Raw genomic sequence first — 19,266 nt, forward strand, 5'->3', positions numbered from 1 at the left:
TAATTTAATATTTGTAATATGGAAAAATTGATCATTTAATTTCTAGAAATAAGCATGTATTCTACTTTAACTCATGTAGGTCCCTTTATGCATAATCATAGTCTCATTCAAATTAGGTATTACAGTAGTGCCCCCCATCCACAGTTTTACTTCCTACAATTTCAGTTACCCATGGTCAACTATGATCTGAAAATATTACACACAATAAGATATTTTGAGAGAGACACCACATTCACATAGCTTTTATCATAGTATGTTGTTATACTTGTTCTATTTTGTTATTATTGTTCATCTTTTACTGTGCCTAATTTGTAAATTGAACTTTATCCTAGGCATGTACATATAGGAAAACAAAACATAGTATATGTAGAGCTTGGTACTCTCCCTGGTTTCATGCATCCATTAGGGGTCTTGGAACATATTACTCACTGATAAGGGGGGCTTATTGTATTATTTCTACCTTACATATAGGAAAACTGAGACTCAGAGAGCTTAGGAGCTTACACAACATCACATAGCTAATAAATGGAAAAGCTATTACTCTTACTCTTCGAATCTGTCTGACACAAAAAGAGCCTGTGCCCTCACTTATTACACTGAACAGCTTCTAAAATGGAGCTCATATTATATACTGCTTTATTGCTTGCTTTGTAAACATTTTTCCATATTATGAAATATTTTCTGTAATAGTTTTAATGGCAACATGGTCTTCTATTGTATATAGTTATTTGCCTAACTGATCCCATTTGTTGGACATTTGAGTAATTTTCAAAATCTTGCTGTTATATACAATATGCTGAACATCAGTGTTTTAAATCTATTCACACCTTTTTCTTACTGTAAATTTCTAAACATTAAATGGCTTGATAAAAATATTTTTTAAAAAATCCAACACTTTGGATATATATTGCCAATTTGTCCAAATATTTTGCAACACTTTACACTACCTGCAGTATGTGAGGATGTTCATTCCTCTGAACTCTGGAAAACTTTTGACACCATCATTTATAAAAAAGAAAAGAAGCCATTTTGATAGGCAAAAGTGTATTTCAATGTCTTATTTTGCATTTTCCTTCCATATTTATTGAGGTATAATGAGGTGTATTGAGGTATAAATGACAAAAATTAATGTGATGTTTTGATACAGTGTACATTATGAAATGATTACTACAATCAAATTAAATCATATGTCCAACACCCTCATAGTTGCCTTTTATTGTTTTCAGTGAAGAGAGCATTTAAGATCCACTGTCTTAGAAATGTTCAAGTAGGATCCTTGCTTCCAAGATGCCAAAGGAAAGAAGGAACAATGGTCATGCCAAAAAGGCCTGCAGCCACATGCAGCCTGTTCACTACAAGAGCTGTGCTCAGTACATGCCCAGGAATAAGGCTATTAAGAAGTTTGTCATTAAAAACATAGCAGAGGCCACAGCAGTGAGGGACATTTCTGAAGTGAGCCCTCAATGCTCACAGTGTTTCCCAAGCTGTATGTGAAGCTATATTACTGTGCGAATTGTGCCATTCATAGCAAGGTAGTCAGGAATTGATCTCATGAAGCCTGCAAGGACTAAACACCCTTCCCCCTATTTAGACCTGTGGGTTCTGCCCCATGGCCCCAACCAAGGCCCCTGTAAGGAGCTGAGTCCTTACAGACTGAAGGAAAATTACTCTCTGGAGAAAAACAAAATGGAAATTGTACTTTTAAAAAAAAAAAAAAAAAAAGAAAGAAAGAAAATTCCTGTAATCCCAGCTACTTGGGAGGCTAAGGCAGAAAAATCGCTTGAACCTCGGAGGCGGAGGTTGCAGTGAGCCAAATTCCCACCACTGCACGTCAGCCTGGACAAAAGAAAGAGAAGAGGAGAGGAGAGGAGAGGGGAGGGGAGGAGAGGGGAGGGGAGGGGAGGGGAGGAGAGGGGAGGGGAGGGGAGGAGAGAGGAAGGGAGGGGAGGGGAGGAAACTTGAAGTATACATTATTATTAACTATAGCCAGCATGCTATACATTAGATTTCCAGAACTTACTAATCCTGTGTAACTGAAACTTTGTACCCTTTGAGCATCAGCTCCCTACTTTCCCTACCTCCTGTCCTTGACAGCCACCACGCTACTCTCTGCTTCTATGAGTTTGACATTTTTAGATTCCACATGTGCGCTAGATCATGTAGTATTTGTCTTTCTGTGTCTTGCTTATTTCACTTAACATAATGTCCTCCAGGTTCATACATGCCTTTGCAAATAATAATATTTATTTCTATTTTAAGAATGATTAGTATTCATGTGTGTGTGTGATGTGTATCATGTTTTCTTTATTCATTTATCTGTTAACAGACATTGAAGTTCTTTTCATATCTTGCCTCAAAGTCTATTTTGTCTGATATAACCACTTTCTTTGGTTGGCATTTGCATGGAATACCTTTCCCCATTCCTTCATTTTCAGCCTATGTGAGTCCATCCATAAAGCTAAAGTTGCTTCTTGTAGGCAGGGTATAGTTGGATCTTGTTTTTTGTATTCATTTAGCCACTCTATATAGTTTGATGTGACAATTTAGCCCACGTACAAATTATTGAAGATAATAATTTACTATGGCTATTTTGTTAATTATTTTCTGATTTGTAGTTCCTTCACACCTTTTCTTGCTGTCTTCTGTTGTGATTTCATCATCATTTTTTATAGTGGTTTTCTTTAATGCCTTTCTCTTTGTCTTTTGTGTATAGACTATAGGTTTTTTCTTTTTCTTTTTTTATTATTTTTTATTTTTTATTATTATACTTTGAGTTCTAGGGTACATGTGCATAATGTGCAGGTTTGTTACATATGTATACTTGTGCCATGTTGGTGTGCTGCACCCATCAACTCGTCAGCACCCATCAACTCGTCATTTACATCAGGTATAACTCCCAGTGCAATCCCTCCCCCCTCCCCCCTCCCCATGATAGGCCCCGGTGTGTGATGTTCCCCTTCCTGAGTCCAAGTGATCTCATTGTTCAGTTCCCACCTCTGAGTGAGAACATGCGGTGTTTGGTTTCCTGTTCTTGTGATAGTTTGCTAAGAATGATGGTTTCCAGCTGCATCCATGTCCCTACAAAGGACACAAACTCATCCTTTTTTATGGCTGCATAGTATTCCATGGTGTATATGTGCCACATTTTCTTAATCCAGTCTGTCACTGATGGACATTTGGGTTGATTCCAAGTCTTTGCTATTGTGAATAGTGCCGCAATAAACATAGGTGTGCATGTGTCTTTATAGCAGCATGATTTATAATCCTTTGGGTATATACCCAGTAATGGGATGGCTGGGTCATATGGTACATCTAGTTCTAGATCCTTGAGGAATCGCCATACTGTTTTCCATAATGGTTGAACTAGTTTACAATCCCACCAACAGTGTAAAAGTGTTCCTATTTCTCCACATCCTCTCCAGCACCTGTTGTTTCCTGACTTTTTAATGATCGCCATTCTAACTGGTGTGAGATGGTATCTCATTGTGGTTTTGATTTGCATCTCTCTGATGGCCAGTGATGACAAGCATTTTTTCATGTGTCTGTTGGCTGTATGCATGTCTTCTTTTGAGAAATGTCTGTTCATATCCTTTGCCCACTTTTGGATGGGGTTGTTTTTTTTTTTTTTTTTTTTTTCTTGTAAATTTGTTGGAGTTCTTTGTAGGTTCTGGATATTAGCCCTTTGTCAGATGAGTAGATTGCAAAAATTTTCTCCCATTCTGTAGGTTGCCTGTTCACTCTGATGATAGTTTCTTTTGCTGTGCAGAAGCTCTTTAGTTTAATGAGATCCCATTTGTCAATTTTGGCTTTTGCTGCCGTTGCTTTTGGTGTTTTAGACATGAAGTCTTTGCCCATGCCTATGTCCTGAATGGTACTACCTAGGTTTTCCTCTAGGATTTTTATGGTATTAGGTCTAACATTTAAGTCTCTAATCCATCTTGAATTAATTTTCACATAAGGAGTAAGGAAAGGATCCAGTTTCAGTTTTCTACTTATGGCTAGCCAATTTTCCCAGCACCATTTATTAAATAGGGAATGCTTTCCCCATTTCTTGTTTCTCTCAGGTTTGTCAAAGATCAGATGGCTGTAGATGTGCGGTATTATTTCTGAGGACTCGGTTCTGTTCCATTGGTCTATATCTCTGTTTTGGTACCAGTATCATGCTGTTTTGGTTACTGTAGCCTTGTAGTATAGTTTGAAGTCAGGTAGCGTGATGCCTCCAGCTTTGGGTGAAACAAGACTGAGGTAGAAACACAGGATCCTAGTCTCAGCTCTCTGTGTCCTAGGTGCAAAGCATTTCCTTTCTTTAGGTGTTATTTTCCTCTTTTGTAAAATGAGGAGATTGAGGCAAATGGCTTGTGTGTTATGTTCTTTCCAAAATATCCTTTTAATTGTAGAACACTTTTAGACTTACAGAAAAGTTGCAAAGATAGTACAGAGAATTACCATATACTCCTCATTTAGTTTCTCCTATTTTTTGTCTTAGATAGTACAAAAGGCTGTCATAGTTTCTCCTATTGTCAATGTCCTATATCACCATGGCACATTTGTCACAACTGGGAAATGAACATCAATAATTACTGTTAACTGCATTTGACACTTCATTTGGATGTCACCATTCTTTTCCAGGATCCAATTCAAAATAGGATATTACATTGTGTCATGTTTTCCTATCTTCCTATGGTCTGTAACAGTTTTCTGACCTAGATGACATTGACAATTTTGAGTAGCACTGGCCAGGTTGTCTTTTAATGTCCTTCAATTTGGGTTTTGCTGATGTCATGCTTATGTTTAAACTGGCAGTATGCTTTTGGAGAGGAAGACCACAGAGGTGCCATTACCATTACATCATATCAGGTATCCGTGCCATCATGTACGTGCTATCATTGATGATTACCCAGCTGAGGTAGTGTTTTCTAGGCTTCTTCACTTTAAATTTACTGGCCCCCTCCTTTCCAAATTATACTGGATTACTCTGTGGTCTTTTTGAGCTCTAACATACCATGATTTTATTATGTTGCAGATAGATTCCCTTATTTGGGCAGATCAATTTGATAGAGTAGAATCCATCACCCAGGATTGCATACTTGTTCTAGGTAACTTAGCTGAAAGTTTTCTTGGGACCAATTTCATACTATATAGCTATGTGAGAATTATCAGTTATGATTCATAAAATGAGACTCTAACTGCTTTATGCTAACCTTTATAAAAGTGTACTCTACTAAGAAATGACGATACCTTTTAAAATCTTAGGGATAATTTCTGGAATCTTTTTACCAAGAAAACCCAAAACATACAACTTCCAGGTCCCCAGTGCCCTGATGATAGAGGAAAGGAAATTAAAGAAATTTGCAGCTTTGAAGGATGTTGATGGGGATGGGAAGATAAATGAATGTCTGTTGTATATTAAGTCAAGGATTTGGAATCAGGAAATTAGGTGAGGTTTTTGTTTTAACTCTACAGCTGTGTGAAGATGGCAGCTGAAGTTCTCTCAAAGGCCTGAGTCCCTCTATATTACTCTCTCCAGAGAAACACAACTACACAATCGTCTCCTAGGGCAGGAAAGTAGAGAATTCAATGAATCAATGACTTTCTGCCTTTCTCCACTTCCAGGATGGTTTTGTAAAGGGATCAATTAACCAGGCTTAATAATGATTGCTAACCTTTATTGGGCATTTAGTATGTGCCAGGCATTTTTTTCTAGGTACTTTATATATACTGACTCATTTAGTCTTCCCAACAACCTTATGGAGATGTTATTATTGTGCACATTTTATGGAAAGGATACTGAGAAGCAGAGATTAACTTACCCAAGATTATTAAACACACTAGTTAGTAGCAGTTGAGATTTGAACCAAGAAACCTTGGCTCCAGAGTCCCTGCTCTTTATTATAACGCATGACAACTGCCTCCCTTTACACAGAGTGAAATCCCCAACAGGGCCAGTTCTTTTTGCAACCAAACAATAAGTGTTGTTTCCTCAGCAACTAGGACAATGTCTAATACATAGGAACCAGTCAACAAATAATTACTGCATGAAAGAAGACTTGAGGATCCAGATCATGAATCAACCCCATTTTAATAATATATTGATGACTCTTTCAGAAGAACACTATCATGGTGTCACCTCAGAAAACCCCGAACAAACTGGGTCATTATAATCACCACTTCATTCTCTCTACCTCCTCATCTGTTCACATCTTATAAGACAGATAAGAAGGTTTCATAGTTTTTCACCACTCATCGTTTTCCATCTTCTCTATCACATCCTGTCTTCCCAGCCTTTTATAAGCCCTACTCCTTAACATTAACTGTGAATAATAAATTAGTAACAGGGTTTTTAAAATTTCAATATCTAAAAGTTTGCAGAAGGACACATACCACATATTTATGGCTATGATTACATGATGCTAACTCAGAAAAGTGAGTTTCAAAGTATCAGCTACCAGAGGTTGTGGATATAAATCAATGAATACATTTCCATTTTAAACATTTAAATATATACAAGTCAAATGAGTAAGAGGCAGAGAGAGCTGTGTATGTCTATTTCTTATTCTCTATAGTCACAAGTTGTATTTGTACCTTTTTAGAATAACCTGGTTACTATTGCCAATAAGTACTCAAACCAGGAAAGAGAATAGGAGAATATTTAGGAACCTAAGAAACTCCCATCATCAATAATGAAGTGATTGGCAGTGATTTGGACCATAGAGAAAGGGATAATTAGTTAAGCAGAAAATGAAGTAAAATAGAAAAGAAAAATAAAATTTTAAAGAAGAATTAAAAGTACTGATTCCTGTCTAAATTTACATTTTTGCTACATTATTCATTAAACTGTTTTTTAAATTTATCCCATCATTATGCTGCTTATTCTTCCTGACTCTACAAAGCCAATAATAATACAAAAATAAATAAGATTTGAGTTATGGAGAGCACTTATTGGTGCTGTGAGTTGAGATGAAACCACTAAATAATTGTACCTGTCTGATAAGGAATACACAGATGGGCCTGTTATGCAACTGCAAATGGAGATCATATATTAAACCTGTGATAAGGTACCTAACTAGACATGTTATTTATAAATATTGCTGTATTCTTGGAATGGAAAATATAAAATACACAGTAAATGAAAGTTTTAAGATAATATAATATAGAACTGGGATATTAAAATGATTTATTACTCTGATAGGATCTTTTCCAACCTGAGTATTGGATAAAACTAGGACCATACTAAGGCAAAAAAAAGAAAAAAAAGCATGCTGCAATAGAGAATAATTCATTTCATTTAGGAAAGGAAAAGTAGGGATTCAAACATGTGGAGCAACAAGAAAGGTGTCCTCATTGCCTCTGTTATAGTATCTCAATCTTTTCTTAATTGGCATTTAATTTTAATGTTTCATCATGGCAGATTTGCAAAATGTGTTTTGTAAAACAGTTCAAGTTAAAATGCCTTTTCTTTTTTTTCTTTTAATTAGTGAAGTTCTTTCTTCCAAAGGGAATTCTACCTATATACGACACAACAGCTTTTTGGACTTTCAAAAATGTTTGAAAGACCTCAAAACCATATTGACTACATTTAAATTGCTTTGAGAAGAAACACTTAAGTATGTTTTATTTATGTTCATGATGTAGTGCAAGCACAGATAATATTTTTAGTATAAAATGTATATATATAGCCCTAGGAAAAAAAGAGAAAAGTTTAACAAAACTGCTGAGGCAATAGTAGATACCATAAATAAACACGCATTACTTATTTTATTTAGTTCTTGAAAAATGCTTCTCTGAAAACTAATAGTTTTCAGTCCGGCAAGTAATATGGCTATTATCAGGATAAAACTCCGATCTGAAGGTAATTTATCAAAGGGTTATAGTTCACTCATATGCCAATTTGAGGTTTAATGTAATAAAAATGGGATTTATTTTAAGATGGAAAGATAACCTGGTTTCTGTAATGTTGGCAGTCACTGCATTTAATTCAAGTAGCATTTATTTTTGCAGTGATATTCCTTATTGCAGAAGCATCTAGTCTCACATCATGGCCACTGAAGTATCGGTCTGGTGAAATTGCTTCCCACGGGAGTTAAGTTGAAAGCCTGAAGTCATCAGGGGTCACCATCTGGGTAATGTACTTCGTATATTTTTCAGGAAGGGAACTGTCCAACATACAAGCAGATCTGTAGCTTTGACAAGCCTTGGAAGTAAAGTATAAAAGCTGTAGCATTCCCTAGCCTAAAGGAACATGAAGGGAACTAGTAGGGGGAGACTGCTGACAAAAAGGGAAAACAAAGTATCTTGGAAAATATTATATGCTTTTGTCTTGGCGTGCTGTGAAGTAGGACATGATCCATAGTGGTCAGGACTTTATTTGTAACATAGATTTCAAATTTTCTAAATAGGTTTATTTAGTGGATTTAGAAAATAATACCCCAAAATTATTGCAACAAATAAATATAACACCCCTAGCTGAATATGTATGCCTTTTAAGGTGCAAGATGAATTCCTTGAAAGCAAAGTTACATTTGCCTTAGAAGTCTTATAATTTCAAGGTTAACTTCTATATTTATTATCAAAGCCCTATTTATTGTTAAGTGTATTCAAAAATTACCTGTAAGAGAGTGGACACAAAACCCCAAAAGATACATAATAACATGAAAAAGGGTCCTGTCTCCTGACAGTAGCACTATAAATATATTTCAATGAATTTAAATACCTAAAAGGAATTCTTCCCAACACCCAAATTTTCCTTATTCAGATATTTTGAAGATAATTTGTTAAGCCACTGGCTTTCAAACTATTTTCTTTGGATCTTTTGGACAGCAATCTCTTTCAATCAAATTCTGTTTTATCTATGTATTTGGAAACTGTTCATATTTAATTGCTGAATGATTCTGCTGTTTTGAACTGTCTTGAAAAGCCCAATTTTAGACAGAAAACAGCAATAAAAGAGATAGAATAAAACAATGAAACTATTCGTTGAGCTTAACAAAGGTTTGTTGAGGACCTGGTATTTTAAAATTATATAATAATGCATGAATGCATTATCATTGTAAAAGATTCTAACAATACTATGAAAATGTCAAAGTATCCTCTTCGTTTTCACAGCTCCCTACTCTAAACATCAATAGTTTGGAATTCGTTTTTCAGTCTCTTCGCATTTAAAATACATATTTAAATATATATATATATTTAAATACATATGTTCTACTTAAACTAGATCATAGAATATGCATTGTTCTACAATATTTTTCATAAAATCTTAGAGCTTGTTTCATGTCAGTACATTCAGATCATCCAGTGATGTGCTGATAAATGTTTAACAAGTTCTCTGGCCCAAAAAGCCTTGATCTGCCACATTTGCTAATTCCCAGGATATAAATACACCCGCCATGGTCAATTTCAACTGCCAATGTAAAGTCATTGGAGGTGGAATTGGGAAGAGAAGTGCACAGTTGGCTTTTGTAAACCAGTATAAGCCAGCTCCAGTATATCACTGGATCAGTCCTTTCTCTCTCTCTTTTTGGCTTTTTATTTGAAATAATTTTAGACTTACAGAAAAGTTACAAATATAGCACAGAATCACTGTATTCTTGTCACTGAGCTTCTCCCAATATTAGCATCTTGCACAAACATAGTACAATTACTAAAACTAAGACATTAATATTGGAATGAGGTTATTAACTAAACTTAGAGTTTAATTCAGAGTTCTCCAGTTTTCCACAGTCTTTTCTGTTACAAGATTCTTTCTAGATCCACATATTGTATTTAGTCATCCTGTCTCCTTAGTTTCCTTCAATCTGATAATTTCTCAGTATCAGTCCTTTTAATTCTTACAAAGGATTTCATAGTATGGGTGTACCACTCTTCCATAGATTGGTTGTTCTAATTTTTAACTGCATTAATAAAGTCAATATATTAACAATGCAATAGTGAATTTCCTTGCACATGCCCCTTTATGCCCCACATGCGATTATTTCTTCAGTACAGACTCTTAGAAGTAGAATTCCTTGGTCAAGGTATATTCTCAATTTAAATTGTGATAGATATCAACATTGCCTTCCAAAGCCACTTTACCACTTTATACTCCTATCAGCAATGAAGAGTACTTCCTGACTACCAATCACAGAGTTAGGTACCAGGAACAGAAAAATGCAGAGGGCATTGTTCCTGCCTTTGGAGTGCTTAATAATGATGAGACAGACATGTAAACAGATATCTTTAATATAGTATGGTAGATTCTATAACAGGGTGCTAAAAGAGAACCATATCTCTTTGTGAAATGTTGTAGGTAGTCCAAGATCATCACTGCTCAGCAGAAATACATTGTGAACCATATATGTAACTTAAAGTTTTATAGTAGCCATATTAAAAAAGTAAGAAGAAACAGGTGATATCAATTTAAATACATATTTTATTTAACCCGATATATCAAAAATATTTTCATTTCAATGTGTAATTAATATAAAAATATTAATGTGATCTTTTATATTTTTTCTTTTATACGAAGTCTTCGACTCTGACTAGCCACATTTCAAGTGTGCAATAGACACATGTGATGAGTGGCTACCATATTGAATAGCATAGACCTAAGTCATTCAGCATATATTTCCCACATTTACTTCTGATGCATTCCTGTGGGTTTGTTTGGTTTTTTTTTTTTAGTCAATGATTGCCTTTTGAAAGAGAGTGGAATGGGATAGGAAAGGATTATTGATTACAAATGTTAACAGAGACCACCAGTCTTGTTTATGAGAAACAAAGTCCAACATTCTAACAGTATGCAGAGAGAAAACAGAGACTTGGAGGTTTCTACAGAAATGTGTAAGTTAAGAAGAGCTTCTGTACATGGAGTCAGCCTGCCTTGGGTTCCAAGGTACTTGATTGAATTTGGAATTGAGGACAGCCAAGACAATCCATTCATTACCTGAACTTTGTAATGAATTTATAATTTTAGAACATGGCTCTTTGCAATTGGATAGAACAAGAAAGAGAATAATAATAAAATGTACAGGGCTCAGCACCAGGGAACATTTGCTAAAAGAGCATTAGGGACTGCCATTTTTAATCTGCTGAAAATACATCATTCCTGGAATATTTGAATAGACATAAACATTCTATCCAACCACTGAGTTTCAGTGAAATGCAAATAACAGGATGGGTACTCCCTCAGAGATCTGGGTAGCATCCATCTCCATTCATTGAGCGTGTATATATGTGTGTGTGTGTGTGTGTGTGTGTGTGTGTGTGTGTTATATGTCTTATGTCTCAGGGAACAGTACATTTGACCTTACTTACAGTCAAGACTACTTATATTACATCTACTTTAACCAACAGTGTTCATTTGAAGGTGTATATTCTGGTATGTGAGATTTTAGGTTTATTACTTTCTAATTCTTATTTGTTGGTGACCAGTTTGCAAAGTTGGCTAGCGTACTGAGGTAACAAGATTATGGGTCCAGTACTTATGTGTATGAGTGTTCCTACCACTCTTTGCCATTCTGACTGAGCTCACACTGGGCTCCTTAGTATTTCTCACACACTTCATGTAAGACTTCAGGGCTTTCTATAAATTCTATTTTGTCTTCCTGGAAGGTTCTTCCCCTAGATATTCACAATGGCTTCACTTCATTATAATCTTGGTTCAAATGTTACCTCCTCCAAGAGGGCTTCTCTGACCACCCTTACCTATTGTTACCTTCATAGCACTTATAACTACCCAATGTTGTCTAGTTTATTTGCTGTTTTTTGTTTTTTGGTTTGTTTCCATAACAGTTATATTCTATCTTATATTTTATGTCATGTATTTTTTCTTTGCCTGTCTTAACCCACTACCCTCTCATATAAGTTCTGGGAAGGTAGAGATTTTCTTATGTTGTTTGCTGTTGTAAACTCAGAAACAAACAAACAAACAAACAAAAAAAACAGTGCCTGGTATAGAGTAGGCACTCAAAAAAAGTATTTGTTGAATCAACGTGTGAATATGACTTAATATTGCCCTGTTTTTTCATTACTAATTTTACCCTTATTCTAGCCAATTGGCTCATAATGTCTATTCTTGGGTTTGGGGGACTCACCTAAACAGTGTGGCTCTAAACACATGGCATAAATCTGGATGGGAATCCGCTAGAAACTGAGGAAGCTGTCTTTATACTGTATCTAAAGCTGACATTCAGCCAGTGTGTACTGGTTAGACTGTATTAGTTGTTTATATCTGATAGCCATTTTGGTTGGCCAGTACCTATGTTTGGACGAAATAAAAGATCAGTAGCCTTGCCATGATACTTGTCTGTGGTCTGTAGCAAATAATTAACTTTCATCATATATTCACACAAATATATATTACAAACAGCTTGTTCCCTGGGAAAGATATAGCAAGTTCGAAAAATTACCAAGCTTCACTGCTCTCAAAGAGTGTTCTACTAAATGTGCCCATACCTCTTTATGTGTCTTGATTGAATGGAAGCAGTCCATTTCATTTGAGGGTGAAAACTTAATCCTTGCCTTATATATTTTGAAGTGAATCTCACCACATGCATTTTCTCACATTTTCAAGTGTCCCAGGAAACTGGCTCAACTTAAAGCATATAAAATAACCCCCTTAGTCTTCTAAATGAAAACTACTATGCCTTTTGTTATATGTGGTCCATCTAATTTCACAAAAGTAATTGAACTAAGGGAATGAAACACATTTTCAATATAGCTCCTATTATCCATCATATTCAAATTATTTGGGAGGCAGAGTAGACCAAATTTTCTGTAAAACCGAAAAATACCTCTAATTGGAACAGGTGTGTTAAACCAAACTTAGAGTCCATTGGCAAGGAAATCTCAAGGATATCACTAATATAGCTTTATTAATGTGCCATACCATACCTTACTCAGAACCACTATCCTTTGAGTTAAAATTATTTCCAATAATTGCAAGAGAAATTCATCAGGCAGCACTGGCCTTAATCCAAAGAAAAGGGTAGAAACCAATTAAATGCTTAAAAGTTTTAAGGATAAATTAGGAAGTAGGTGTTAGAAATCTCTTTAGCTCCAACTAAAAGTGGATGAATGATTTTTAAATAGGCTATCCTTCTCTGTTCTCAGTCACTAACTCAAATACTATACATGAGCGTTACACATACTAATTAGCCCCTTTCAGTTTACCTAGGAACACAAAGAGAAATATAAAATGGCTTATGAGCAGAATCACTTTTTTTTTTTTTTTTTTTTTGCCTTTTGGTAGGATTTGGTTGATGTTGAAAAATGCAATGAGAAAACAAACAAGACGTTTCTCCAGCTTTTTGCCCTAGGCACTGTTTTCTCCTAACATTCTCTCCCTTCAGTGACTTCATTCACTCTCACAACTTCAACTGTTGTCTCTGTGCATATATGACTTTTCAGTCTTTTTCTAGCTCTAATATCCTCCAGAACTTCAAACCTCCTATCGTTAGCGTTCACTATCTGGAGGGCCCATCATTCCCAGAAACTCAACAGCCCCAAAGACTGAATTCATTGCATTCCTTGCATCTTCTCATCCGGTGTCAAGCCACATATTCAAATAGTCATCAATCAACAAAACAGAAATCCAGCACCAACTATTTGTAGCAAGTGGTAGGCTAATAAAGAATTCTCTAACTCTATTAATGGTTCCACCGTTGTTTCAGTTAACCATTTTGGATTCTTCCCTCCTTTCCCTCACTTTTTTCTATGCTCTCCCTCAGCACACCTATACACATGTATGAATGTGTATACAAACACACACGTACACACACACACACAAAGAGAGAGCAAGAGAGAGAGAGAGAGAGAGAGAGAGAGAGAGAGGAGAGAGGACCTGTTGCCAAATCCTGAAATGCAATTTATGCAATTTCTCCTTAAGAAATCTTCTTTGCATTCCCACTGCAAATAATTGAGACACTCCTGTGACACTACTCTAATTGGAGCACTAATTACTTATTTCCTAGATGATTGCAATGCCATCCCAATTGACTTATTTGCCAAATCTTTAGGTCTCCAATTCATTCTCCATACTACTACTGGATTTATCTTTCTGCAAAGGATGTTTTTTATTATATCAGTTATTTGCCTAAAAACCTTCAGTGCTCCCCACTATCAAATTAATCCTCCAAAAATTCTGATCATATCACTCATCCTCTCAAAAAATAGAAATGTCTTTCTGTTGCCTAATAAGTTGAATCTAAATGTATAAGTGTGGCACTCAATGCCCTCTACAATATGGCTCCAATCTTCCTTTCTGGCCTCAACTTCCACTAGCACCAGCACATAGCTAAGCTCCAGTGAACCCCAGCAACTTCTTTTGCCTCAGATACATCATGTACTTTACAAAGTCATACTTTATTCAGCCCTGTCCCTTCTCCCCACCAATTGTTGTCACCTGTCAAAGTCCTACACATGCTTCAAGGTCTGTATCTACTCCCACTTCCTTCAAAAATTATTCTTGATCATCCCAACCTATTTTAATCTACTGTTCCTTTAAACCATTTCTTTTAAAGCAAAAGCTTCCGTTTTCCCAGGTGGCAAATGTTACACATGTACATTGTAAAAAATATGGAAAACACAGAAATCATAAAGAAAAAAATAAAAATTCTCTGTAAGTTTCCCATGCTGTTAACATGTTGCTATATATTCTTCCAAACTTTTTTTTCTCCAGACATGAACATGTACACACATACACAAACACACACACTCCAAATCACACTATTTATAATGTTTAATAGCCTAATATTTTTCATTTGATACCTTATGGATATTTCCCATACCATTGCATGGTCTTCTGCAACATGATTTTTAGCAGCCACATACTCTTGTATTATTTACTATCTCATTGGTTATTTGATTAATCTCTTGATGAATATTTAGATTGATTATAACTTTCTAATATTATTTTCAGATGTTACAATAGACAGCATTGTACTTTGGCAACGTTCATAGTTAATTCACAGAAATTAAATTGTTAGCTCTGTCATGCACGTCCGTGTGAAGAGATCACCAAACGGGCTTTGTGTGAGCAATAAAGCTTTTTAATCACCTGGGTGCAGGCGGGCTGAGTCCGAAAAGAGAGTCAGCAAAGGGAGATAAGGGTGGGGCCGTTTTATAGGATTTGGGTAGGTAAAGGAAAATTACAGTCAAAAGGGGGTTGTTCTCTGGCGGGCAGGAGTGGGGGTCACAAGGTGCTCAGTGGGGGAGCTTTTTGAGCCAGGATGAGTCAGGAAAAGGACGTGCACAAGGTAATGTCATCACTTAAGGCAAGGACCGGCAATTTTCACTTCTTTTGTGATGGAATGTCATCAGTTAAGGCAGGGCAGGGCATTTTCACTTCTTTTGTGATTCTTCAGTTACTTCAGGCCATCTGGGCGTATACGTGCAAGTCACAGGGGATGCGGTGGCTTGGCTTGGGCTCAGAGGCCTGACAAGATCAAAGGGTAAATCAGATTTTCAGTTCATTTGATAAATGGTGCCACATTGCCCTCCAAAAAAGGTCACTGTATTTTTATACCCTCCTTAGGAGTGTATGAGAGTGCCCATCTTCCTGCACAGTGACCAACACTGGGTACTTTTTAATCTTCTGATAGCAGTTTAAACCTGTCTTATATCAATCATTCTGCATAATATTATTTTATCCTGGTATTACTACCAAATCCCACCCTAATAAGCATCTACATTTTAACAGCTGCAGCAACTATCATAGGGCTTTATGCATACTAGGCATTCAGGAAATATTTGCTGAAATGAATTGAATTAAAACCATAGAGAAGGTCTTCCATGTTTTCATGATAGTCTGTCCACCATTACTCTGTAACAGTTTCCATACGGAAACTAGTGTTACATGACTAAGGGAAATGGAAAACGAAAGGGTCACAGCAGTGAGAAGCTAAGTCTAATTGTACTACAGTTGATTCCAATTTCTAATCCTATAATTGGGATAGCTTTAGCCTCAAAATGTTAACAACAGCTACTATAACAACTGGTAATACTTATGTGTGTCATAGCATGCAAGTAGCTACATGTATGATGTATAGGTATAAACTCCCAGTTGCTTGGCCTAACTAAAAGAAAACTGTTCGTAACATTTTTAGGTGCAAAGGGATACCTGGCTTGGAGATCTTCTCAGTGAGTCTGGAATAAATTAATGTATGGCTTGTTCTCTTGCAGCAGTACATTTGTTCGGCCTGACTTGGCAGTTGCAACCAGTTGAAGGAGAGCTGTATGCAAATGGAGTTAGCAAAGGGAACAGGGGGACCGAGTCCATGGACACTACTTACTCTCCAATTGGAGGAAAAGTTTCTGATAAATCAGAGAAAAAAGGTACAGTGATGAAAATGATTGAATGATTGTTGATTACTTTTCTTCTAATTTGGTCATTAGGACCGTAGCTGGGATGGTTTCACTTCACATTAAATTTTATGATCACTTGAAAGAAGTCCTCTACGTGGACAGAATGAATGCGTGTAAATATCTTGTGAAAGCAAAATTTCCCTGTCTCTAGTGCCTTGAGTATAAACCAATTAAACTTTTCAAATATGTTGGCAATTTTGAAAATAGATAAATATTTACAGAATGGAGACTTCAATACAATGGAAATTGCATTTCGCATATAACTACCCTGAAGCAACGTGGGATTTTGATTAAGTTCTCTGTGTCCAAGCCCAGCATTTATATATAACATTTTACAAAGGGTATATGGAAATTTCTTCTATTTGTAATATGAAAAAGCTTTTTCTGCTTAATGTAAAGGTGAATGCTTATGTCAAAGTTGGATAACATGATTTTTTTCTAGTTCGGGGACATGAATTCTTCCTAGTTGGGAGAAAGGAAAAAAATCACTTTGAGTCCTGAACTTTTAAGTTTAACCAATGTGAGCTTGAACTACCTGACTTATTTATAATAAATGTCACAGTACCAGCACTCCCAACATCTTATTCACATTGAATGATCTTAGTCTTAATATACAAGCAGTGAAAATAGCTGGAAGTTTATATGTTTATTGAAATAGGATTCAGTACAGAGGGACTTGAGCCATGTAAAATTCCAGGAAGTCAATTTAAATAGTAGAAATTGAGAATAATATGTATAGTCAGCAATATCCTGGGTAATATTTGGAGATCAAAAATAAATAAATGAATGAATGACCAAAACCTTACCTCCAAGAAACTTACAATTTTATGTAGGTGGTAACACAGTCTTATTTTGGTTCATTAGTTGCAACTAAGACATCATTTTTTAATGCAGTAGTTATTTGGGTTACTACTCTTCCCTTGTGTTTTTAATTCCTTTGGTGGTGGGGGGTTTGTTTGTGGGTTTTGTTTCGTTTTGTTTTTGTTTGCTTTTGAAAAGGTAACATTAATCCATGCTTCAGTAAAAATTACTGCTTAGGGTTCAGGAAAATATTATGGTTTGCTCTAGTTTTCAATTCATGATGTAGTTTGCTGTATGTTCTCATTTCAAAATACTTGTTTCTAGCCTGGAGTGACCTTTCCCAGCAGTTTCACTGTTACTGCTGAGAGTGGCTGAGGACAGTAGAGGGGTCAGAGGTGGCAGAGAAAAAAGTCTGCCATGCTTACTGCTCAGATTTTTCTTCCTTATCTCCCTTACCTGCTTTTTCTCCCTTACCTTCTCTTCTGCTATTTTATCCCCTTACATCTGAAGGTACAAGAGCTATCATTTGGTGTTATCTACCTAGGGTTTCTTACCATTCACACTAAAAATCAGAATTTATCTGTCTGAGGAAAACGAAACATGCAAGACAGCAGGTCATCACATAGTTGTCATTATATTATATTTGATTTTATATTCTAATTCAGACCTCTTTTGATTCCTTTCCATAAAGTAAGTTGATGATGATGGTTAAAATTAATTTAAAATTACCACGTGTCAAGAATTGTTCCAGATACTTTACATGGATTATATCATGAAGGTCACATTATGGTCCCCGTTGTCCAAATGAGAAACAGAGGCACAGAGAGGTTAAGTAACTTGCCCAGTGTCACAGAGCTAGTAAGTGGCGGTCTGATTCCAGAGTCTAATCTCTTAACTTCTACACTGTACTAAAATCCTTATATGGAACATCTGTGAAGACCACAAAAAACTTTTTACACAATGAAAGCAAAGCCCCAGAGTCCATTCATGATCGATTTTAGAGAAATTCTACTCACCTATATTTTTAATGTGTTGTGACAAGTTTCATAAATGAAAAATGCTTTAAGTTTCTGCTCAATTATAACAACGAACAGAGCAAACCGACTTCAATTAAATACTTTATTAAGAAAAATCATTATGGGTTGATGCCTCATACACCAAGTTGTTAGCTTAACCTGACTTTTTATGGAATCCTGAACAAAACCTTAACTATATCTGCACATCATGGTTTTGCTATATTAGGTCTTTACTGCATATTACTTACCAAATAAAAACATAGTTCCTTTTTTTAATGCCATATGTATACTAATCCAAACCTTTTAGAAGATGTAATACAGTAGAAGGATATTTTCAAATGTTCAGTTGTATCCTTTCATGATTTTCTACATAAGACACATCCCATAAATATAGCTGTAGAAGCGTATCTTCATACTGTATGCACTAAATATGAAACTGACAACCAGACCATTCTTTTTAAATTTTTTTCTCTACTCTCTTAGAAGATTGGGCATTATAGCACTGTGGTTGAAAGCCTGGATTCTGGAGTCAGAGAGACCTGGCTTTAAATACTAACTGTGCCATCATTATCTCTCCAACCTCAAATAATTGACACAACCTCGCCCAGTCAGTGCCCTCATCTGTAACATAAGGGTGATAATAATAGTACCTGTCTCATATGGCCATAGTAAGGAGTTAATTAAACAATTGATATAAAGCATATAGCACAGTCCCTGACACATTGCTTAATTTAGCAGCAGTTACTATTGGACCAAAAGATTGGAAAATTGCCTTGAGGTTTTTGAACTTCATTGACATTCTGTTAGGTGCTATAGAACCTGCTTTCAAACCCGTATGAACTTTGCAGTGAATGATGACCTTCTAGAGATTGAAATATTTTCTCTCTTTAAAGTTTGGTCTCTACTTACCAATATAAAATCTATTATTTTAAAACTATTATCACTATCATCATCAGATAATGATGAATGACACTTTTTAAAGAAACATCAAATTCTACTGGAATTGGTTTCCCATTAACAGTTGTTTTATATATATATATACACACACACACACACATACACACACACACATTATATATACATACACATATATATGTGTGTATGTGTA

The 19,266-nt window shown here is 35.7% G+C and overlaps 1 protein-coding gene across 1 annotated transcript in view; it reads left to right on the forward strand.

Moving 5' to 3' along the window:
- TENM1 (teneurin transmembrane protein 1) overlaps positions 1 to 19,266 on the forward strand; it is a 497,338-nt gene that overhangs the window by 176,835 nt on the left and 301,237 nt on the right. Inside the window, exon 4 of the mRNA XM_037988761.2 lies at positions 16,159 to 16,311. Within this exon, the coding sequence (XP_037844689.2) occupies positions 16,159 to 16,311 (153 nt within the window). The remainder of the gene's footprint in view (positions 1 to 16,158; positions 16,312 to 19,266) is intronic.

The sequence above is a fragment of the Chlorocebus sabaeus genome, chromosome X, assembly GCF_047675955.1.
Source record: "Chlorocebus sabaeus isolate Y175 chromosome X, mChlSab1.0.hap1, whole genome shotgun sequence".
In the NCBI taxonomy this organism is placed as follows: domain Eukaryota; kingdom Metazoa; phylum Chordata; class Mammalia; order Primates; family Cercopithecidae; genus Chlorocebus; species Chlorocebus sabaeus.